Source organism: Galeopterus variegatus, unplaced genomic scaffold (assembly GCF_000696425.1).
Source record: "Galeopterus variegatus unplaced genomic scaffold, G_variegatus-3.0.2 Scaffold13610, whole genome shotgun sequence".
NCBI lineage: Eukaryota > Metazoa > Chordata > Mammalia > Dermoptera > Cynocephalidae > Galeopterus > Galeopterus variegatus.
Genome location: NW_007739721.1, coordinates 4,563 through 29,609, shown reverse-complemented (window position 1 = coordinate 29,609; position 25,047 = coordinate 4,563). Strand labels below are relative to the sequence as shown.

Here is a 25,047-nt window from a genome sequence, read left to right as displayed (position 1 = left end):
CAAAATTACTAAATGATGTTTTATACTTCCCTCCCACCCAATTGTGGGGAAGTCAGGACAGGCTGGTAAATTACTTGTGAGTGTATAAAGGGATAAATATGTGCAGATTTGAAAGCTTAATACTTGTGGTTTTGTTTTTGTTGTTGGAGGGGGATTAGAGAACTCTCATTTATTGAGCTATATGCTGTACAATTTCCACACATTGCCTTATAATCCTCACAGCTATCCTGTGAGATGGTGTCTTCCTTACATCCATTTTACAGATGAAACAGACTCACAAATTAAATAACATTGCTAGGTCCTAGAGCTAGGGCTAGGGTCTGGAGCTCACAGACCCCTTGAGCCCGTTCACAAACCCTTCACACGCAGGTCTATGAGCTGGACGAATAATGCCAACTTTCTCTAATTCCAATATAGTGACACTTATTTCTGCATGTCCTCCCAGTAGGCGATACTGTTTTACATTAACTACACGTCTTGGCTTGGGTAACACCTGTGGGTCATGTTTAGCATATCCTTGTAACACAGGCTTTACGTCCATATCTGTAGCTGAAAACTCTCCAACTGTGTTTTACAGGTGCAGACCATAAAGTACATCCATACCCAAGATGTATTCAGCTACAGGGGATATATGTACAGTATATACACGAGGGGATAATCTTCCTATGCCTAATGGCAGTGACACAACTTTGAACTCAACAGTATGTCCTTCATAGCCATCTATACGAACTGTGGCCCCTGGAAATTTATCTGGATTGCCATATAGCAGGCTACATTCTGCTCCTGTATCCACCAATTGCAAAACACGCTGCACATTTGTCCTCGACCAATGTATTGCCAATTCAACATGAGGCTTCTGGTTCTCGCCTGCCCCCAAAAGACGAGTACCTTGGCCTGCTCCCTGTTCAAAATTGAACATGTCATCTGCCTCCTTGGGAGCAACCAAAAAGTCTTTCAAATCCACTGAGCATACCTTGCTATCTACCTGTTTGCAGACGTTTAGTGAAATGCTGTTCAGGGCGCAGTTGCTGCCACAAGGCAAACAGAACCACATTTGGTTGCGAGTCAGTTTTCTTACTATCTACCCCTGCTGCAAGCAAGTCAAGTCATGTCTGCTTACAGCTAGTTGCCTGGTCCCTTTGGGATAAAATCCCGAGCATTTCTTGGGGTTCGGTCTTAGCCACCTTTTGGACCCCTTTTGCTTGTCTGCTATCCTCTACTTCACCCAAGCTCGCTATCATGGTCGTTACTTCATGTATAGGACGACCAATGTATGGGTCCAGTATGGCCATCAGTGACCCAAAGGATGTTGAACGGGGCATTTTGCAGCACTATGTCTCTCATGCTGCCTGTAAAATTTTCATCGTCTGGGCCACATTAAACCTGGTGTTCACATTAAACATGGACTGCCACATCCCCAGCTCTTGAATTATTTGGACCAGCTCAGCATACGTTTGCCATTTACTAACAATCTTGGGCAGTTCTCCAGCATTTGCCCACAAGGTTCGGGCAGCTGGATTCACCCAGTCCATCAGGGAGTGATTACCTTGCCCATACCTTGTGCATATCTACGGCTATTTTGCAGCCACTGCCTCAGGGACAGGTGTATGGTAATGGAGGCCGACTTCTCCATCTCCTCACCAGAGCACATCACACTATCCACCCCTAGGTCCCATTACCACAACAGCCAAGCAGTCAGGGTCTCCCCCCTGTTTCTGCCTGAACTGTCTCCCCAAGTCAACCAGTTCAACCTGGGTATACGGGACATATATGCTAAACTGGGTCACCTGTGGATTCCCCACTGGTTGTCCACCCGGTCCCATAGGCTGCTCGTATTTCACTTTCTGATGCACGACAGGTCGTGCCTGGAGATGCACGGTCTCCCCCAACTCACCACTGGGTTGGTCATCTTCCCTGGTGCGAGAGGCTGGAGTGGCCAGTTACTGCACGTCATCCTCCAGGACATTTATCCATGCTTCCAGCAAGTGTGCTTTTCACTTCGAATTTTCCAGTCACTGCATGTCATCCTCCAGGATAATTGTCTGTGCTTCCAACAACTCTGCTTTCTTCTTCAGCTCTCAATCAATTTGTAGCATAGTGAGCAGTAGCCAGGCTCTGGTCAGCAGAAAAGTGGCCACCGGGCACCACACACTCAAAGACAGCCTCATTTCCTCCCCCTCCCAAGGGGCTCTCCACTGTAGTGCCTGGTCTATGCTGCCTTACATCACAGTGAGCAGCAACCAGATCCCGGTTAACAGGAAAGTGGCCATAAGGCATAGTACATTCAAAAGTAGCCATATTTCCTCCTTCTTCCAAGGGCTTTTTGGCTCCTGTACCTGCTCAGAATCCTGCTCTGACTACGCCAATTGCAGAGCTTGGGCTAGGGTCTGGAGCTCACAAACCCCTCAAGCCCGTTCACAAGCTCTTCACATGTAGGTCTATGACCTAGATAACTGGCAAAAAGGTCCTTGGAGCCTTGGTTGAAGAAAGAATAGTCTTTATTCAACACACATGTCTAAGAGTTAGGCAGTACAAAGAGAAACTCAGAAACTCAACTGCTACCAACAAAGTCCAAAGAAAAACTGAGCAGCTGCCAGCAAAGTAAACTATTTTTAGACATGAGCTCTCTGCTGGCCAGCACTGCTTCACAAACTGAAGAACACACAATAGCAACAAACTAAAAAGATACATGGGTGCACATGCACATTAACTCCACCCACACACAACTTGTTTACAAGAAATGTGCTGCACCACTCCCAACTGGACCTGAGTGCAGAGGGCCTGACAAAACTGTTCTATTTTACCCACAAGTATGCATGAGTTTTGTTGATTGATGGTAGTGATTAAATTGAGAGGTAGTCCAGTTGGTGTAAAGGTTTAAGAACTTCTCTATAGTTGTGAAAATTTTATCAACTTTCTTGCTGAATTACCTTCAGGTACCCAGTGAAGGTTCTTGTTGGGAAAATAGAATAGTTTAATCAGGGACCCTCATCTTGGGTCCGGTTATGGGGCTGGTGTGGCTCATTCTTTGTAAGCAAATTGTGTGGGTGGAGTTAGTGCACATGTGCAGCACTGTGGTTTGGCTGGCATCTGGTGCCTCGGCCATGCTCTCGAACCTGTGGCTCCAAGGACCCTTTTGGCCGGTTATCTAGCTCAGAGACTTGCATGTGGGGTCTGAGGATGCAGCCTGGTGTGTGTGGGGTCTGGGGACCCAGCCGGGCGTGTGAGGAGTCTGGTGACCCCGCCTGGTATGTGAGGGGTCTGGGGACACAGCCTGGTGTGTGAAGGGTTTGTGACCCAGTCTGTGAATGGGCTTGAGGGGTCTGTGAGCTCCAGACATTAGCCCTAGCTAGACAATTGGCCTGTAGTTGGTGCAGGATTACGGGCAAGTAAAATAGCTCAACAACTGGCTACGTTGGCAGGATTCCGACATTAGCCTTAGCACTACAGTTCTTAAAACTATGGAAAAATCTCTACACCTGTTTGAGATTTTCGTGTGTGTGTGTGATTCTTTGGTATAGCACTCTAGTTCCTTTTGTTTCATTGTTCATTGGGATGTCACCAGCAAAACTGAGGTTCCTGTTCTGTGACCCATGTGTTTATGTTTCAGCCAGAATGATAGTGTGGCATAGCTCTGATTTGCTAACACATAAGGATTGCTTCAGATAGAGCCCTGTTTGGTCATTGGATCAATTGGTGGTTTATCTAGAGTTTAGTTTGGTCAGTAAACATTTGACTAAGAGATTACTAGTTTTAACTATCCCTAATCTCTCATTATTGACAGTTTTAAAATTGACCCTGGAGGTATGGAGTTTATATATACAGTTAGTTTGAAGTACTCTGTGTGGTACTAATTTATGTAATCTGAATTAGTATGAATATTTGACTACTGCTTTTTTGGCCCCCCTCATTTTTTTTTTTTTTTTTTTTTTTTTTTTGCGTGTTTTCAGCGCCACAAATCTGCCTTTAGAAACAGCATTCAGTTTCTAATTGTAATTGTCTTGGAAACATTGGCATATTTTCGAAGTACCATTTACTTTTATTTACTGCAAATGGTGATTTGTTAGTTGCCTGCTGCCAGAACATCTGAGCTCATTTGTTTAACTAAAGCAGTACTGTGCATAGATCCCTATAACAGGCACTAACAGTTACCAACTGCCCCAGTTGCTTACCACCTCATTATAGCTCTAAATCAAGCAAATGGGAAAGCAGATTATTCTTAAAATGTTCCAAGATGTTTAGAAAATTGGAGGATGGAGGGATGAGAGGAAAGGAATTCTATTATAACAATCAGTGTGTTGCTTTTGGCAGGGGTATGCCTGGCTGATTTCCTCTGTAGCAATAAGTAACACTTCGGAGTGCAGAAATTGCAGGCATACCGCTGCAAACAGTTCTATGACTTTTATTTAATAGATATTTATCAAGTGTTTTTCTTCTGGCGGCATGGTGGGGGATGCATGAGTGAATGAGACATTTTCCCTGTTCTCATAGAGTTAGTAATCTGGGCACTGAACATGCTTCTACCCTGAGGTGGTGATTGTTGAGGAGGTGGTTGTAGTGGTGCTGTTTCAGATCATGCCCATGTGTAGAGGACCCAGGCCTGGAGTGGGGGTCTAATCACAGAATGGCAGGTGCTGGCTGGCTCACCACAAGGGGAGATTTCCAAGCAAGGTGGGATAATTTTAACAAAGAAATCAGACTGCATCAAAGAGATGTGTTCTTTCACATTTGGAAACAAATAAATGTCTTTTAATAAAAATTTAATCTTGGGGAACAGACCTTGCCTTGAGGGTTGGAGAGTAGGAAGTGTTTCTTAAGGAGCAAGGGAAAATAATTTTGTCCTCTGGTAATAAGGTGTGTGACAGTGGCATCTATTCATTCAATACATTTTTATTCAGTGCCTGCTTTGTACCAGGCTGAGAATACTGTGATGAATGAGGAGCCCACAATGTAGTACGGGCCACAGACAAGTAACTGGGCAATCTTACTGCCGTGAGCTCAGTTTTATTATTGGGTGCTTTTGGGGCAGAGAATGGGCTTTTCACCTGATCTTAAAAGATCAAGGAAGGTTTCCTGGAAGAAATGATGTCCAAATCAACCTCACTAATATATTTTGGAATTAATACCTTTTTTAGGTTAATATTGTATTAAAAATGAATCAGAGCCCTGTTTTGTTTTTGCTTTGGGATACCCAGTACCTTTCTATTGAGAGAAAGTTGAGAGGCTGAACTCCATACTTCTGCCATCTGGTATACTTCTCTAGCTTAGGAGTTTGACATTCCCCTGTGTTGATTCACCTCCAGTTCCCAGAACATGCCAGGCTCTTTGTGGCTGCCATGCCTCTGCAAATGCTGTTCCCTTTTGTCTGCCTGCCTGACTTCGCTTGCTCATTCAGGACAGAATGGTTACTTCCTCCAAGATCTTTCCTTGATTCCTCCTGGGGTAGGTTGAATGCACATACTATGAGCTCACACACAGGGCTGGTCTTGATCTTTGTACTTATCCTGCACCAAATAGTCTGTCTGCTTCTTCATTCCTCCTTGTGGCCTGGAGGCAGGGACAGCATCTTTCACAGAGCTTAACATGTCTTAGGGAGCCAGGCAATGTTTGCTGAATGAACAAATTTAGTAGCTTTTGAAGGTTGTAGCCACATGTATGTAATTGAAGCTCTTGATTCTAGCCAGTTTTAAAAGAGAGTGTCATTGAAGAAAGCAGAAGCACTAGCAAAACAGATTTTATGCAAGAGTCTAGTTATTAACCTATAAAGCTCTTTACAATCTTTTGCATTTTATACTTTACTTTTTACTTTTTGTCTGAGTAACCAATAAACTGAGTAATTCATAGTTCCCACTTCTTGCCAACTGCTAATGTGTATCATTAAATCTGACCACAGTGATTTATTAATCAGAAGTCTGTTGGTTATTAACAAAAATCAATTTGACTTAGCATATGCCAGAAAGAGGGGAATATGTGATGAAGAGACATGGGTGTTTCGTAGAATCCAAGATCAGGAACACAACTAGGCTTCAGGGAGAACTGTTCCCAAGAATTGGAATTGTCAGCAGGAATTCTGAGAGTCCTTTCTGTTTATGTCTGCTTCTCTCTGCAAGGCTCTTTTTATTTGTCTTTCATACTAATTGCCTTCTCTGCTTCTTGGTGGATCTCTCTGGATGGCCTCCCATATCCCTCAGCTTTGCAGCCAAGTTTCAGCCATATGGAAAGCCTGTCTATCCATCTCAATTCCACATTCGTCAAGACTTTGGCTTGGCTTAGGTTAGATGTCTGTCCCTAATCCAGTCAGCTGTGGCCATGCTGCACAAAACTGCCTGCCTCTGATGATCTCTGAAAAGTAGGTGGGAAGGTAGAAAAAAGGGTGGGTAGATGACAGACAGGCAGGTGAAAGACATTGTGTCTGGCAGACCCTCTAAAAATATCTAATATAGTGATAAATACTAGACTCATAAACTACTTTACCATAGGATCATTTCTAGGTTATCTTATTCAAAAAAAATTGGTCTTAGATGAAACTTAAGGATTTAACTTTGAAAAAATTGTATTTATCTTTTAAAATACGAATATAATTTGAGATTCTTAAGGTAATGGCATATTCACTTAAGTAGTTATTGGTCTTAGCTTTATGTGTATATATAATATTTCTTATAAACGATATCATCTTCGGTTGCTGGGAGGCAGATTCTAGCAGCTCTGTCCAATTGCAGTATAAAGTAAGCCACATAGGTAATTTAAAGTTTTCTAGTAGCCACATTGAAAAAGTAAAATGAAACTGGTGATATTAATTTTAATGTATTTTATTTAACCCAGTATATCCCAAATATTATAATTTTATGAATATAATGACAAATTTGATGAATTAATGATGAAGAATTTGTCCATTCTTTTTAAATCTTTGAAATCTGGTGTGTAATTTTACATTCCAGCACATCTCAATTTGGACTAGCCACATTTCAAGTGATGAGTAACAATATGTGGCTAGTGTTTACCTACCATATTGGACAGTTCAAGAACTGTCTAAAAGCCATCAGTTTTCTTCTACAGTTTTTCTAAAATTTTCTTGTCAAAATCCTTATTAATGCTTCTGGATCACTCCTTCTAAAAGTGCACTTTATCAGCAACAGCAGAGAACCCTTGGGAGTAGGGGTTTTTAAACCAGCTACACGAGAGTTGCTTATTGGGAGGATTTGCTGTGCTGTGTGGACTGGCAGAAAAGAACACATAATTTTTAACCAGGTCACCAGGCTCTAAAGCTGGTTCTTTTTCTTTTTATTTATTTATTTGACAAGTAATGGGATCGCAACCCTCGGCACGGTGTCGTCCGCACCACGCTCAGCCAGTGAGCGCACCGGCCATCCCTATATAGGATCCCAACCTGCAGCCTCGGCGGTACCAGCACCACACTCTCCCAAGTGAGCCACGGGGCTGGGCCTAAAGCTAGTTCTTACTCTTCCCAGACTTCTGATTCCTGGAGTGTTAAACTCCTAGGAAGCCTCATTTTGCCTATCTAACAATAGGATTTTTAAAATGGTCCTGCTCATTAGAAGAGGTTTTTGTGGGATTTAAATGCATTATTAAATTTGAAGTGCTTTGAAAGGTAAAGGGTTATACAAATGTAAGGCATTATTTTAATTTATGAAGTAGGGGAAAAAACACTACATTTCGGAATCAATAGTAGCTGTCATTTATTGAGGGCTTGCTTTGTGCCAGGCACTGTTCTAAGTGCTTTTACACAAATAACTCAATCATAACAGCAGGATTATTATGGTACTTTTATTATTTCTAAAGAGTTTGGAAACTACTCCAAGGTCACATATCTAGTAAGTAGTTGAGGGGAGTTAGAATGCACATTTTTAAAAAGTTCTGGTGAAATATACACAACATAAAATTTGCCATTGTAACCATTTTTAAGTGTACAGTTCTGTGGCATTACATACATTCATGTTGTTTTCCAACTATCACCACTATCCATCTTCAGAACTTTTTCATCTTCCTCTACTGAAACTCTTTCCCTTTATACATGAACTTCCCATTCCCCCCTCCCTAGCCCCTGGCAACCACCAGTCAACTTTCTATCTCTATGAATTTGACGGCTCTAGGGACCTGATGTAAAAGGAATCATACGGTGTTTTTTTTTTTTTTTTTTTTTTTTTTTTTTTTTTTTTTTTTTTTTTTTTTGGTGGCTGGTTTATTTCACTTTGCTTATATAATGTCTTTAAGGTTCAACCATGTTGTAGCATGTGTCAAAATTTCCTTCTTTTTTAAGACTAAATGATGTTATTCTGTTGCATGTATGTACCACTTTTTGTTTATTGATCCATCTGTGGCTGGACACTTGGATTACTTCTACCTTTTGGCTATTGTCAATAGTGCTGCTATGAACATGAGTGTGCAAATATCTCTTAAAGACCCTGCTTTCAGTTCTTTTGGGTATATACCCAGAAGTGGAATCGCTGGATCATATGGTAATTCTATGTTTAATTTTTTGAGGAACCACTGTATTTTTTTCCATAGTGGCTACATCATTTTACATGCCCATCAGTGATGCAAAACTATAGCAATTTTTTCACATCCTTGCCAACACTTTTCCATATATATATTTTTTAAACAACAGGCATCTTAATGGGTGTGAAGTTGTATCTCATTGTGGTTTTAATTTGCATTTCCCTAATGACTAGTGATGTTGAGCATCTTTTCATCTTATCAGCCATTTGTATATCCTCTTGGAGAAATGGCTGTTCAAGTCTTTTGCCCATTTTTTAATGGAGTTGTTTGGGGTTTTTTGTTGTTATTGAGTTGTAGGAGTTTAAAAAATATATTCTAGGTATGAATTCCTTATCAGATAAATGATTTGTAAATATTTTCTTTCATTCCATGGGATGGCTTTTCACTTTGTTGTTAGTATTCTTTGATGCAAAGAAGTTTTTAATTTTGATAAAGCTCAGTTTATTTATTTTTTCTTTTGATGACTGTGCTTTTGGTGTCATATCCAAAAGTCATTGTCAAAGTCTAATGTCAAGAAGGATGTTTTCTTCTAAGAGTTTTTTTTTTTTGTGACCGGTAAGGGGATTGCAACCCTTGGTGTGGTGTCGCCCACACCACGCTCAGCCAGTGAGCGCACCGGCCATTCCTATATAGGATCCGAACCCGCGGCGCGAGTGTTGCTGCACTCCCAGCGCCGCAATCTCCTGAGTGCGCCACGAGCTCGGCCCTCTTCTAAGAGTTTTATTTCTGCCTCTGTCTGTGCCTCCTGTCTGTGTCGATTTGCATCTGTCTCTGTACATTTGTATCTGTCTTTTGTGTCTGTCTCTGTCTTTCTATATATTATAAACCACTGAAGCTTATAAATGCATTGTCTTTATTTTCTTGTCTTGTTTCTTCCTTTTTCTTTTTTTGTAATTGGACTGTTTGAAAGTATTGCAGACATATGACACTGCATGCACCTCCTAAAAATAATGACATTTTTCTTTTCTTCTGTTTTTAAGGGAAAGTGTGAATAATGATGTTTTCTAAATAACTACAGTCCTATTATCAGTACTGCTTTTAGAATTGGGCATGGGCCCCTGCCTTGTGATTTCTACTCTGGAGTGCCTTTCTTAAAATTTTCTAGGTCTCCTCCCCATCCCAATGCCTGAAAGGCAGGGTACCCCATGGTCTTCTCTTTTAGAAATCTCATATTAGGAATTATAGTAAGTTTCCTAATTTATTGAAAATTGAAACTTAGCTTTATGTGCTGATTTTATTGTTTACTACTGTGTACCATATTTTTCTTATAAATTTTTTTCTCTTATTTTTATATATTCTTTTAACTGGTTAGTGTGTATATATTTAGTATTTTATTAATTACCTTTCTTCTGTCTCTCCAGTACTGAGCTGAAACTCTTGGAGGAGGCAACCATTTCAGTCTGCAGGTCTTTAGGTAAGGGGGAAGTGTGTGTGGGGGAGGGGGGCATTTTTTTTCAAATTTTGTTATAAATTTTGATAGTATAACATGAATTGATGAAGTGATGTATTCTTCTTGATGGTGATGGTAACAAAAGTAATAACAATTATTTTTATTCATGGTGCTCCCTGATGCTACCAGAAGATACCATTCAGTCAGTAGTAATAAGACACATAGTTGCCTATATTTGCAGTAGTGGTAATGGACTCTCCTAAGCCATAGATACTCTTTCAGCTTGTTCTTGTGAATTTTGAAATATTGAGAAAAATAAAAATATTAAGTTAGTTTTATAATTGCATGAATAGTTCATGTAGAATATAGGACCCTTTGTCTTGTGATTTGCCAACTTCCCTGACTATATGTGTGCTGTTGTTGGCTATGTTAACTAAAATAACTATTACTCATTAAAATGCATTGTGAATACACAAAGGTATTTCAAAAAGTCATGGAAAAATAGAATTAAAATATGTATGAATCTTGGGCCGGCCCAGTGGCGCACTGCTACAGTGCGCTGCTTGGGAAGTGCGGCGGCGCTCCCGCCGAGGGTTCGGATCCCACGTGCGGACCGGCCGCTCACTGGCTGAGCGAGGAGCGGGGGCAACGCTGGGGGTTGCGATCCCGTTGCTGGTCTCGGTCCGGTACGGGCGCGGCACTGAGGGTTGCGATCCGTTGCCGGTCACGAAAAAAGACCAAAAAAAAAAAAAAATATGTATGAATCTTACGATTAACTTTCTGAAGTACCCTTGTGTATTGAGGCTTCTCTGTAACAACTTGATGTTTAAGAAAGAGCATGGGATCTGGAATTGTTTTATGATTTTAATTTCAGTTCTACTACTTATTAGCTTTGCCTTACTTTCCATCTAAATTGAGGCTAAGAACAACTATTTTATAGGATTCCTGGAAGGAAAAAAATTAGATGACATGAAATATCTAGTATAATGTGTAGTATCTGGTCATCATTCACCATTTATATCAACAGATATTACATTTTTCAGGCCTTGTTTCCAAATGCTTTACTTTCAAGTTGGTAGCAATTGGAAAGGAATGTATATGCTTTTAAAAATGCAGATAATTGTACTTATATTGCATTGTTGCTTTGAAAATTAGAAATAATGTGTCTGTATACAGGAGCTTAATAAGTGATAACAATATTCTATTTTAAAATCAAGCTATATGGATAAACTCCACATAAGCTATATGGGTGACTCCCATATAAGTTATTTTGCTAGAAACAGTCTTTGATGAAATACTTTTGTGGTTTTTTGTTTTTTTTTTCCTTTTTGTCTTTTTTACTGACCGGTAACGGGATCGCAACCCTCGGTGTTGCGCCCGCACCGTGCTCAGCCAGTGAGTGGGAACTGGTCTCCACATGGGATCTGAACCCTCGGCGGGAGCGCCGCCACACTCCCAAGCGGCGCACTCTCCAGTGCGCCACCGGGCCAGCCCGAAATACTTTTGTTTTTAAAAACAAATTATGTTGGTAGTGATAGAGGTGTTATTGTAGTAGTTGGCTTGAATTATAACCATAAATTGGAGAATTTTGTGCTAAATAGAGCTGACTTTCAAAAACCATGTGGCAGTTTAATACTGAAAGTAAAATAGTTTTACATAACAGTGACGTTAATGCAGCTATTGTGATGATGGCTTTTAAGGTGACCTTGGGCTGTTATAAAAATTACATTTTAAAAATTGAAAGTAGTATTTAGTAATTATATGTAATATGGAAAGCATACTAAAATGAAAAAAGGCAGTACTTGCTCATAATTCTACAACCCTGACATAGTCATTGTTAATATTTTTGTGTATTGTCTTCTATTTATTCCATGGGTATACACTTACATATATATCATCCACCATACACACACACACAAATTATTTTAATCTGTGTTTTTCACTTGACATTATATTAGGAGTGTGTTATTATATATTTAAAAAATACTTTTGGCAACAGCAAAAAAGATACACGTTTATTGCCAAAAATTCCAACAGTACAGTGGTTGGACTAAAATAAAAATTGTCCTGTGTTGAATAACACAGAAATTACCAAAGCTAGTCTTGCATGACAAAATCTTTTCAGAGCATTCTATGTATAATGATTTATATGCACAATTTTATATAAGTGGTATTATTTCCATGTTATTTTTTTGGTAGTATGTCAAGAACTTTTTTTCATGTTAATAAATATAAATGTCTGTCAACTTTAAGGGCTACAAGGATGTGCTTAGTTTCCTTTTATTAAAATTTTTTTTTCAAGCGCCTATTTACTGGCAACAGTTCTCTTTTTTTTTTGTTTGAAAATGTCTTTATTTTTTTCTTCACTTTTGAAGGATATGTTTGCTGGGTGTAGAATTCTAGGTTAATTAATTTTTTTTCTGTGTTTTATTTTTTTTTTAATTTTATTTTTTGTTGGCTAGCCAGTATGGGGATCCGAACCCTTGACCTTGGTATTATAACACTGTGCTCTCACCAATTTCTTTTCCATACTTTAAAGGTGTCATTCCATTAGTTTCTGGTTTCTCTTGTTTTTGTTGAGAGGAAAACTGTCAATCTTATTTTTGCTTATTTGAAAATAATAGATTTTTTTTCTTCTGGGAGCTTTTAAGTTTTTCTCTTTGTCCTTTGATTTTCAGCAGTCTTAGAATGACGTGCTGAGGAGAGATTTTCTTTATTTTTTGCTGCTTGAGGTTTATAGAGCTTCTTAAATCTGTGGGTTGATGATGTCTTTGATCAGTATTGGAAAATGCTGAGCCAGTTTCTGTGTATGTATTATTTCTGTCCTATTCTGGGTCTCCTTTCCTTCTGAGACTTCTGTTATACTTCTGTTAAATGTTTTCATTGTGTCACATATCCCTTTAAGGCTCTTTTTTTGTATTTTATGTTCTTTTTTCTCTCTGACCTTCAATAGGATATTTTCTATTAACCTATCTTTAGTTTATTAAATGTTTTCTTCTGGTATGTCTCATCTGCTATTAAATCTATCTATTGAGATTTTTAAAACAAACTTAATTTTAGAATAGCTGTAGATTTACAGAAAAGTTACAAAACTGGTGTAGAGAGATCCTGTATACCACTCACCCACCTGTTTCCCCTATTGTTAACATCTTTCTTTAGTATGGTACATTTGTCACAACTAAGGAATCAACATTAGTATTAAGTATTAACCAAACTGCACCCTTTATCCAATTCACTAGTTTTCTTCTAATGTCCCTTTTCTGTTCCAGGATCCTGCTCAGGATACCACATGACATTTAGTTGTCATGTCTCCTTAGCCTTCTCTGATCTGTAAGAGTTTCTCAGAATTTCTTCATTTTTGATGATTTTTAGAGTTTTAAGGGGTACTGGTAGGGTAATGTCCAGAATATCCCTCAATTTGAGTTTGTCTGATATTTTTGTCATGGTTAGACTGGGGTTATGGGTTTGTGGGAGGAAATCACACTCTAATCAGCTGAGCTAACCTGCCAGCCCTATTTTTTTTTTTTTAATTTTTATTATTTTTGATTTTTTGGTGACTGGCTGATACGGGGATCCAAATCCTTGACCTTGGTGTTACCAACACTACACTATAATGACTGTTTTGTTTTTTAAATAGCTAACCATTTATAAATTCAAACGATTACTTATAAAGTCACTTAGTACTAAAGGGGCTGTCGAATGAACAGAGTTTGAAGTTGAGAGTCTGAATGATGGTTTTAGTCGTATCAGCCTCAGCTTACTTTGTTTTAGTGTTTTGTTTTGATTTACAATAGCTAGGTAATATTAAGTCCCACAGAGATGCGCTTATAAACGTTAACTTTACTTTTTTTTTTTTTTATGACAGTTTATCCTGAAATCTCAGGGTATTTCGTTAAACTAAAATCAAAGCTTGAAAGAGGATTACAAAATTTCGGTTTCAAAGTGAAACTCTCACAATATCTTATATCTAATCACATATCTATTCTTGATTATGAACGCTGTACAAAAACTTCCCTCACAGAAATGTTTCACCTTGCTACTCAGTGGGGTTCTCTAACCAGCAGCAGTGGGCACCACCTGGGAGACTGTTAGAGATGCAGAATCTCAGGTCACACTACACACATTTGGAATCAAAATTTGCAGTTTAATAAGAATGCCGTATGATTTAAATGTACATTAAACTTTTAGATGCACTGTCAACCTCAGTAGGTGTAGAGTGCATCTGGGATTCTGGAATTCCAACAAGCTCCCAGATAATGCTATTCCTGCTAGTCCCTGACCCACACTTGGAATAGCAAGGTGCTACAACATTTCATCAAAATGAGAACGTTAAGCAGTTACTTGCATTGACTCTTAAGCTGTGACAACATATTTCCAGCAGGTAGATATTGAGTTATGCAGGTATGCTCTAATGGTGTACTTATCCCCATGTATTTTTTAAAGTATATACAAGAATTTTTTTTTTTTTCCTTTTTGACTTTTTCCTTGTCCGGCAACGGATCGCAACCCTCAGTGTCGCGCCCGTACCGGACCGGGACCGGCAATGGGATCGCAACCCTCGGTGTTGCGCCCTCATCTCGCTCAGCCAGCGAGCGGGAACCGGTCTGTATGTGGGATCCGAACCCTTGGTGGGAGCGCCGCCGCGCTCTCAAGCGGCGCACTGTAGCAGTGCGCCACCGGGCCGGCCCTACAAGAATATTTTTATTTTATTTTATTTTATTTTTATTTTTTTTCAAAAGATGACCGGTAAGGGGATCTTAACCCTTGACTTGGTGTTGTCAGCACCACGCTCAGCCAGCGAGCCAACCGGCCATCCCTATATGGGATCTGAACCCGGGGCCTTGGTGTTATCAGCACCACACTCTCCCGAGTGAGCCACGGGCTGGCCCTACAAAGATATTTTTAAAAGTTCATGGAAAGATTTGTATTACCTTTTAATTTTGTTTTTCCATGATCTTTTTGAAGTGCCCTCGTATGTGTGGACCTGGATTTAAAAAAAAAAAAAAAAAATTCTCGCGAACTCTGTCTTTCCAAATATTTGACACAATTCAAGAAGTTCAAATATATGCATAATTCTGAGATCTGCATAAAAATGATTTCTCCTGGCAGCACAGGTTCATGTGTTTGAGTGTTTGCATTTCTGGTTTTCATTTGAAGTGCCCTCGTATGTGTGGACCTGGATTTAAAAAAAAAAAAGAAAAATTCTCGCGAACTCTGTCTTTCCAAATATTTGACACAATTCAAGAAGTTCAAATATATGCATAATTCTGAGATCTGCATAAAAATGATTTCTCCTGGCAGCACAGGTTCATGTGTTTGAGTGTTTGCATTTCTGGTTTTCAAAATAGTTGAAAATATACATCAAAGAGAAACAAATATCTAGAACTCTGGAATCTCACATTTTGAAAACTGTTGATAAGGAGTAACAACTGCACTTGTCACTAACATGTTGATTTTGGGCCCAACACTACCTTTCTGAGCCTCTGTCATCTTTAGTGAAATTAAATCTTCTGACTTAAGAGTCTCTCCCTTCTGATAGATTTTTAACTTCCGTGCTTCTATGACTTGCTCTGTAACCTAATAGAACTTTATAGTTTCTTTCTTTTTTTTTTTTAAAAGATGACCGGTAAGGGGATCATAGCCCTTGACTTGGTGTTGTCAGCACCATGCCCACCCGATGAGCTAACTGGCCATCCCTATATGGGATCCGAACCCGTGGCTTTGGTGTTGTCAGCACCACACTCTCCCAAGTGAGCCACGGGCCAGCCCAGAACTTTATAGTTTCATTAAGCCCAATTCCTTGGTTATAGAGGTTGGTGTAACAGCAGTCTAGAACCAAGGATTTAAGCCAGTAGATAAGCATGTGTCTGCCCTTAAGCAAGTAACAACCCACAGGTGAGGATCTGTAAAGTGGAAGTAATATTGGTGCTTATCCCGTGGGGTTGTTGTGAGCATTAGATAAGATAATACATGTAAAGCACTTAGTGTGTATTGTTCAATATATGTTAGCTGTTTCTTTTACAGATGAGAAGACTGAGGTTGGAGAAGTAAAGTGATTTGTCTGAGGTTTGATATCTAGTTATTTATAGACCTGGATCTAGAAACTAGGTCTTCTATTCCCAGTATAGTATTCTCTCAATTCTTTAGGCTGGCTTTGCTGAAATGCCAATCTTTTAAATTAAAAAAATTTTTTTAAACAAATTCTTTAAAATTTTATCTTACAAATAGTTCCCCCTTTAGCCACATTGCTTTGTTTGTGTATTTTTATTTTTCATTAGAATGATTTGTGATGATCTGAATAGAGTTTTGCTTTTATGATTTATTACATTCTTATATTGGGCATATTGATATCAATTTTCCAGTTTTTTTTTGAATATCTGCTTTTCTAAAGAGAAAGATATATATGTGTAAATTGCACATATCTATTAGTTTTTTACAATTTTTAAAAAATAATCTGCGATGAGATGGCTACTTTCTTCTACTGTTTCTATCATTTTCATTTTGCAAATCATTTTTTTTTTTTTTTTTTTAAAGATGACCGGTAAGGGGATCTTAACCCTTGACTTGGTGTTGTCAGCACCACGCTCAGCCAGTGAGCGAACCGGCCATCCCTATATGGGATCCAAACCCGGGGCCTTGGTGCCATCAGCACCGCACTCTCCCGAGTGAGCCACGGGCCGGCCCTGCAAATCATTTTTTTATGTTCACAGTTTCTCTCATTGCTTATTTCCCTAATTCTGTGTGAAATTGGCAATAAGGTTGGTCGATGAGCAATTTCAATTTGACATTTGGTTTTAGAAATGTTATGATATGCTCATTTTGGTTTCAGTTCTTAACTTTTTAAAACCTTTTCTTCTCTTGCAGTTGAAAACAATCCTCGAACAGGAAATCTTGGTGCACTAATTAAGGTCTTCCTTTCTAGAACCAAAGAACTAAAACTTTCAGCAGAATGTCAGAAGTAAGCTGGCTGATTAAATCATTTTTGCTTTATGTGTAACAATATGAATATTATTTCTTATTTATTGGTGGAAATAGACTGTGGTGTTTTGAAAACCCTTGTAAAGGAATTATTCTCATTATTAAGGGAAAAAGGTAAAAGAGAGAGGTTTTAGTTTAGTGTCTGAGTCATTGGGGTGAGATTATAAATTCCAGAATCTGTTTGATTTCAGCATTTTAGATAATCTTTAGAAATATATTAAGAAGACTAATAGTGATGCAATCATCACTAAAAAAAAGTAATTTCTCCCATTATCACTGCTGATATATGTAGTTGAAATAATGACTTCGTTTGGGTATCATTTCATTCCATATCGGTTGCCTTTATTTTTATTTATTTATTTATTTTTATTGAAACATAATTGATAATATATATTCATGTGTACAGAGTTGATTATTAATACTGTATGATGATCAAATCAGGATAATTAGCATATTCATCATTACAATACATAATCATTCTTTATGTCCATTAGCCAATTTCTCACTTCCCCCCCTCTATTTCCTTTATTTTCTTCACATGTTAGATTCAATGGAAGATTAACCTTTTATGCATTCAAGCATTTTTTAAAACCATTTTTTGGATGGCAGTCTTTTAAAAGATTATTCATTGTCTTGCTTCTAAACAAATTATATTGAATCCAGTTAAAATTTTTCTTGCGAGTTCATGGTCATCAACAATAAATAGCAAGTACTGTGCTGATGGTAATGCCTCATTTAAAATTTTGATTACATATTTGTATATATTCTCTTTATCTTATCATATTTTTGGATTTTTCAGCTTTCTTTTAATTGCCTTTATGTGGGACAACTATAGAGTTAAGAATGAAGAGCAGTCATGTCTACAGGCATCAATAAGTATTTTTATTAAGTCGACTCACTAAGTAGAATACACAGAGTGAAATATGAAGTAAGATGTAATAGATATCACTGGTCCAATGGAATCATGAGCCATTGAAAGATATGGACATTGTTCTAATATTACAAATAGGATGGGCAAAATGGTTGACAAATCATGAAGTAATCATGGTCTAGAAATAGACTTATTGCACTTGTGGTTAAGTATTGATTCTTGTGTGATTTTGGTTTTTTCTCTCTAGCCACATCTTTATTTGGCAGACTCACAATGCTTTGTTTATTATTTGCTGTTTGCTGAAAGTGTTCATCTGTGAGATGTCAGAAGAAGAGTTACAACTTCATTTTACTTATGAAGAAAAATCTCCTGGCAGTTACTGTAAGTATTGCCTTTGTAGATGTTCTGAGTATAGCATGTGTAACATATAAGGATAAATTTGAGGAATAAAAGTGTAATTTTTTTCTTTTTCTTTCTTTTTTTTTTGTCAGCTGGCCAGTAAGGGGATCTGAACCCTTGACCTTGGTGTTATCAACACCATGCTCTCTTCAATGAGCTAACCAGCCAGTCCTTAAAAGTGTAGTTTTTAGAACGCTAGTTTTTCTATTACAATTTTCATTTTTAAATGACCTGACACTGTTACTTTCTTTTCCTGTATTAATTTAAATGAGCCAAGACTCTCAAAGTTTTTTTTTTTTCTCGTTTTTAATAATAAAGCCAGTAGGATCAAGGGTTTTTACTTATTTTGACTTCCATGCATGTGGAAGAAGGAAGTAAAATAAAAATACAACATTCCTTTTAAAAACAGGTGTCAATTTTAAATTGACAGCACAGTACATTATTAAGGGAGACTGCTAATCAGAATTACAGATTTTATGTTTGTGGGGAAAATAGAATAATGTAGTCAGGCTCCTCGACTCAGGTCCGTTTAGGGGTGGTGCAGCACATTTCTTGTAAACAAGTTGTGTGTGGGTGGAGTTAGTGCCATTGCGCCAATGTATCTTTTTAGTTTTGTTGCTATTGTGTGCTCTTCAGTTTGTGAAGCAGAAGCTGGCCTGTAGAGCTTGCATCTAAAAATAGAGCATGTTTACTTTGCTGGCAGCTGCTCAGTTTTTCTTTGGACTTTGCCAGTAGCATTTGAGTTTCTGAGTTTCTCTTTGTACTGCCTAGCTCTTAGATGTGTGTATGCTGAATAAAGACTATTATCTCGGGGCCGGCCCAGTGGCGCAATGGATAGTGCGCCGCTTGGGAAGCGCGGCGGCGCTCCCGCCCGAGGGTTCGGATCCCACATACAGACCGGTTCCCGCTCGCTGGCTGAGCGAGGCGCGGGAGCAACGCCGAGGCTTGCAATCCCGTTGCCGGTCCCCGGTCCGGTACGGGGGCAACACTGAGGGTTGCAATCCGTTGCCGGACACGGAAAAAAGACAAAAAAAAAAAAAGACTATTATCTCTTCAACCAAGGCTCAAAGGACTTTTTTCCTATTACCTAGCTCACAGACCTGTGTGTGAAGGGTTTGTGAACAGGCTCGAGGGGTCTGTGAGCTCCAGACCCTAGCACTACCTCTACAATGTTGAAGGTTACTTTTTTATAGGACATAATGTCAATGTCTGAGTCTGGGTATCTTTGGGACTGCTTTATCAGAAATAACATTTTCAAGGACAGTTTTATAATGCTGGTCTCGTCTTTTTCTGAAGATACAGAGAAAGGTTACCTTTTTCTCCTGATTTTGCTGAGATTTTATTTTTATTTTTATTTTTTTGCCAGCAGTTAGGAGGGCCTATAGTTTTCAATTTCAAATGCCGATGTTTCATTTCTTAGTGTTGAAACTTGTAACCTGTAAAGTCAAAGAGTAAAACAGGATTATTAACAAATGAAATACGGGGAATGCAATGTTTTGCATTTACCCATTATGCTAACTTCCCTTTCTGAGGGCAGAGGCAGTGTCACTCCTCAGTTTTCTGAGTTTTATTTTCAGAATACATCTTTGCTCTCATAAGATTGACAGGGATCTAATATTTGATTCGGGGTCAAATGTTGTCAATTCCTAGAGAAGAGGGGGTGTTGGAAGAACTTAGTAATGTTTATACTTTTAATTGTGGCCTGTGTGCTGTGTGGGTTTCATGCATGTATATAGTTGCACTTACTTTCATACACCTAAGAGTAATTCTTTCTCTACTGAATGTTAATACCTGTTTTTAAGTGTCAAATTCAAACCTTGGCAAAGGGAAACAAACACATAAAGGATTTACTGTCCACCCAGGTCAGAATCACAATGTACCAATTTTTCGGTATATCCATGTCCACTTGTGAAACATTTCTTTAATTCTAGAATTTTTAAAAACAGTGTGTGGGAAGGTAAAAAATATTCTGTGGAAAGCTAACCTTTTATGCACTCAAGCACTTTTTTTTTTGTTTTGGCAGCTGGCCAGTAGGGGGATCTGAATGCAAGCACTTCTTAAAACACTTTTTCTTTTTTTTTTTTTTAAAAAAACAGCTGGTCAGTCCAGGGAACTGAACCTGTGACCTTGGTATTACAAGGCTGTGCTCTAACCAACTGAGCTAACTGGCCAGCCTTAAAACACTTTTTAAGTGGCAAAAATCTTACAGAAATTCTGGTTATTATCATTTAAATATACTAAGGGATTATGTTACATTTCAAACAAATGAAATCACACACTACAACAAAATACTAGTTTACTTCTAACTCAAGATGGTAGAATGACCGTGTACATTTAGCTCTTCTCTCTTCTGAGATCCTCATACTATGAGACAACTTAGGACAGTCCTTTTTTTAGGCTCCTTATGGCTTCTTTAAAGATCACGAAACAGTTTTGGGGAAATAGAATTTAAATTTCTGTTTTACTGTAATCTTTTTCTCCATTCTCATTCTCAGTGTATTTCCATGTTAGAGAAGGACATCCTTCTTGACCCACACTTTGACAATATGATTTTATAGTCTAATGACTTAACATCATTTCTATGTCTGGCCACCTTGATAGTCTTTTTGTAGGTTCGTAAAAATCTCACTAAGTGCTTCTGCAGGTTTGGAGGAAACTGAAAGGTGGCAAATATCATAGGGAAGGAAATCACTTTCCTTGTAGCCGTGCAGTATACAAAGTGTGTGGGACATTTAGCTGGCAAGAGCTTTCCATTTTTTTGCTAAGAAGTTTGTAGATTGAATGGAATTCGCCTGAATTTACATATGTTCTCCCAAGTATGGGGGTAGATGAGCAAAGTCCAGTTTGTGTTTAAATGAGGTATCAGCAATCTAATGTTTTATGTTTTCTGCTTAATTTATGCGGAAAATTTTTCTTTTCCTCCCGTGATACTGACTAAATATGGGTTAAGTTTATGTGTCTTTATTTATCTTTATTTAAGTTTATTCCTTAACAGTCTGCTGAATTAAAAATGTCAAAATTAAGTTTATTTCTTAAGTGCTCTAAAGTTTCTTTCCAAACAAATGATGTAGTTGGCTGGTTGCAGGGAAGCTAAATCATGATGTTCTACTCTTCTTTTAAAGCTATTATCCTTCATTTCAGAGATAAAATGTGATTTCATTGAATAAAATAAGCATATTAATATTAATTTTAGAAGTTTTATTTTTTATTATCCCTTTTGTTCTACAAGACCTATTGATGGAAAATCATTCATTGTTTTGCCCAGTTTTGAGTTAGTATAAATTGCTACCTCATTAGCTTGGTGGGATGGGGGAGGGAAAGAGAGAGAGAGAGAGAGATTGTTTTGCCCAGTTTTGAGTTAGTATAAATTGCTACCTCATTAGCTTGGTGGGATGGGGGAGAGAAAGAGAGAGAGAGAGAGAGAGAGAGAGAGAGAGATGTAGAGAGATATGTAGATACTGTACTAAAATTCTCTTTGATGCTGTTAAAAAAATGTTAACATTTCAAATAATATGCCATGTTATAATTTATGAAGTAATGAGTGAGTTCCTGTAAAGAGTGAGTAAAATGACGATGAGCATAGGTAATTTTTTTTTGTTTTAAGCCAAAGGCAGATATAGATAGGAGTGTGTATGTGTATATGTTTTATGTCTTTTCCTCCTTCCCATTTTATAACTGCGAGAGCCCCAGGTATTTGGGGGCTGCTGCATGTGTATTTTCCTTGGATGAAAATGCTTGCTTTGTCTGCTTCTCAGGGGAAGTGACTCTGTGGTTCCATTATAGAAAATTTTTTTTCTTTTTCTTTTGTTTTCTTTCTTTTTAGATAAAATTTTCTTTCTTGCATTTTGTGCTGTCCTCTTCTAGCTGTACCTTTCAGATTCTGCTTGAAGGAAACAGGCAGCCACATTTTATAGAAGGTCTATCAGGCTACCTTGGAAAAGGGATATGAGGCATGGGAAGCAAACTGAACCCTCCATGTTTAGAGACTGAGCATTTGTCATTTCACCAAAACTTATTTCAATAACAAAAGGCATTTTTGGCTCCACATTTGATTACTGGTATTGAAAAAACTGGGATTTCTTCTTTTTTCCCCCTAAACTGATCACAGGCAAAATACATTTCCTATCTTTCTCTCTCGCTCTTAAGAAGGAAAGGAACATAATAAAGTCAAGACGTTCTGAGTTACTTTTGAGTATGGCTAGATTTTTCCGCTAGTCTTGATCCTCTTTCTGGATCAGCTGTTACATTCTCTAACATACCATGTAACTGTATGTGATGGTCACAGACTTAATCAAGGATTTTGAAAAAATTAACTACGTTGGTGTATGAGAAATTCTGCAGAATTTTGGTCTCTTGAGTGTTAAGAACTTTGTTTATTCTAGGAGGGAATGTTTGTGAGAATTATGTAGAATTAAATTAATTTAATGTAACTATATCCAAACCACTCCATCATCTTTCACAATTATTGTTTATCATTCAGCATTGATTTTCAGAGCTTGTACTTTATACATTGATTTTGAGTTTTAAGAGATGAATGTGTTTAATTTACTATTTTGATAATTAGCACAGTATTTTTATTTTAACATAAAATTATTTTTTATTACTTACCATTGAGTAAATTGATGCAGTTGAGAGATATTCTGTATTTATTTTGAGGCCAAATATCCTCCCAGAATGCCCTCTTTGCCTTTGCACCCCCCACTCTTATCTAAGCTTGAGAAACATGGGGTTGTTTAATACATCCTAGGTAACCTGTAATGTAGGGACAGTGTAAAAGTGACACTTAAAATTCAACAATAGACCACATGATGAAGATGGTTATTACACTGAAAGAGCCTTCTGTGTGGTCTGATGATTGGTGATTCTGTTCAGGTACTGACAGACCGTCCCCTTCTTTTGTTTGTAGTTAGCAAATCAGGATTTTATACATGCTCGTTAATGTTGTTCTTTTCCTTTTTTTTTTTTTCCCAGCTGGCTGGTATGGGGATCCGAACCCTTGACCTTGATGTTTCCAACACCACACCAAGTGCACTAACTGGCCAGCCCTGTTCCTTTCATTTATAATTGAGCCTACTGTTTATCCACCAACTTAAGTCCAGTGAACATCTTTTTAACATTAAAGACTTTTGGCATAGTAATTATTTTTATCTTAGTCTTACATGTTAGTTTCAGATTTCTACTTCTCACTATTTGAACTCTTTATATTCTCTACCAATCTTTTTTTTTTTTTTTTTACAGTTTATAAAAGTGCAATAAAATTAAATGATTACACAGATGCTGCTGAATGGAACTTCACTAAGCAATAGCTGAAAACATCCATCTATCAACTGACACATGAATATCTGAATTAGGTGTCTGAAAGACTGGTGGTAGATAATATACAGTAGTACAGGTTGTTTGAAGGTTGAATTTACAAAACTAGAGGATCATTTGCAAACAATTGAGCAAAGTTGGAGGCATCTTAGGCATGTTGGCTTATTATAGCATACAACATTTTTTTCCTTATTCCAATCCATTGTAATACTGCTGGGATCACATAGATATTGCTGGTATTTTTAGTGAAGCAGTCTTTGGGAGAGTAATGTGACTATCAGTAAGCTCTCAGTTTGTAATCTAAATTTGTGAAGATTTTGTGTTTGAGCATTTCCCAAAGGCTATGAATGATGTGGTAGCAGATTGTTAGAGAGAATTTGTATCATTACATGAAGATAGCTCTTTCCACTATTCCATGCCTGTAAGAATTAGTCAAAGGGGACAACACCTGCCCTAGGCAAAACTGTGAAGTACGACAAAATTGTTTTCATTTTCCTTTTGCCTTCAGTGTGAGTTTTCCTCTTCTTGGTATTATGCCCCATTTTGCCAAGGCAATACTGATATTTATTTTATATAAATTCAATATTTTAAGGCCTTAGAGGTCTAAATCTGTTGTTTGTTTCTGCAAATTTCCTTATGTATTTGATGATGTTGATTATATTTATTTGGTTTAAATCTGAAGCCCCAAATAAGGGAGGGATTTGTATTTGCTTCCAAAGGGATCCAGGGGCTGTGTCACCTGATGCCACTTTAGCCCCCTTCAGTGGTTCTTGACTTAATGTTTCAAGTTCAAATTCCCTTCCTGGCCACTGAGTCTCCCAGTAGTAGGCTTCATTCATATTGGCATTTGTCCTCAGGACCACCCTTCCTTAGAGTTTGTTTACTGCTCAGTGTTTTACTCTGGATTCAGATCAGTGGTTGTTCTTTTTGGTTATGGTGTTGGGGGTCGTCAGAGATTTCATTTACTCTCTGGAAGTCCATCAGTGCACTAAAAATTGTTATTTTAACCAAGAACTTGTTGTTTTGTACAAGTGGGCTCAATGGAGTAACTATTTCACCAGACTGCTGCCAGTGGAAGGCAATTATAGTTTCTTTACAAATTCATTGTTGTTTATTTTTTAAATAAGGGAAGAAGCCTTTGGAAATTGAGAGACTGAAGATAGAAGCTGCAGAGGGGGAGGAAATGCTGAAAAGAGGGTCCAAGGAAGTAGGAGGAGCTGGGATGAAGAGCACAGCAGGGAGTATAGGCTTGCCAGATCCTGGACGAGCCCCCAAAATATGTAAGATTTGGGCTAAAACCCAATCTCACATAGAAGGGGAAGACTCGGGGCCGGCCCGTGGCTCACTCGGGAGAGTGCGGTGCTGATAACACCAAGGCCCCGGGTTCGGATCCCATATAGGGATGGCCGGTTGGCTCACTGGCTGGAGGTTTATTATTTCCAATGCGTTGGGATCTCACCGCCAAGCTGGGGTGAGACCCCGTTAGGCTCTTTAGCTGTCTTTTTATACATTTTTCTGGGGCAACTTTTCTGGCGGCCAGGAGACAAAGCAGTAAGCAGTGCTTATTGGCTAACTTAAG

General features: G+C 38.3%; 1 protein-coding gene across 1 annotated transcript; it reads left to right on the top strand.

The window, feature by feature from the left end:
* Positions 1–9,878: 9,878 nt before the first annotated feature.
* LOC103581655 (dymeclin-like) lies at positions 9,879–24,748 on the top strand (the record flags this gene model as incomplete). Its single annotated transcript, XM_008563431.1, has 4 exons — positions 9,879–9,931; positions 16,772–16,865; positions 18,004–18,137; positions 24,596–24,748. Coding segments are annotated over 4 exons (434 nt in total), but the record flags the coding sequence as incomplete, so codon positions are not given.
* Positions 24,749–25,047: the final 299 nt, after the last annotated feature.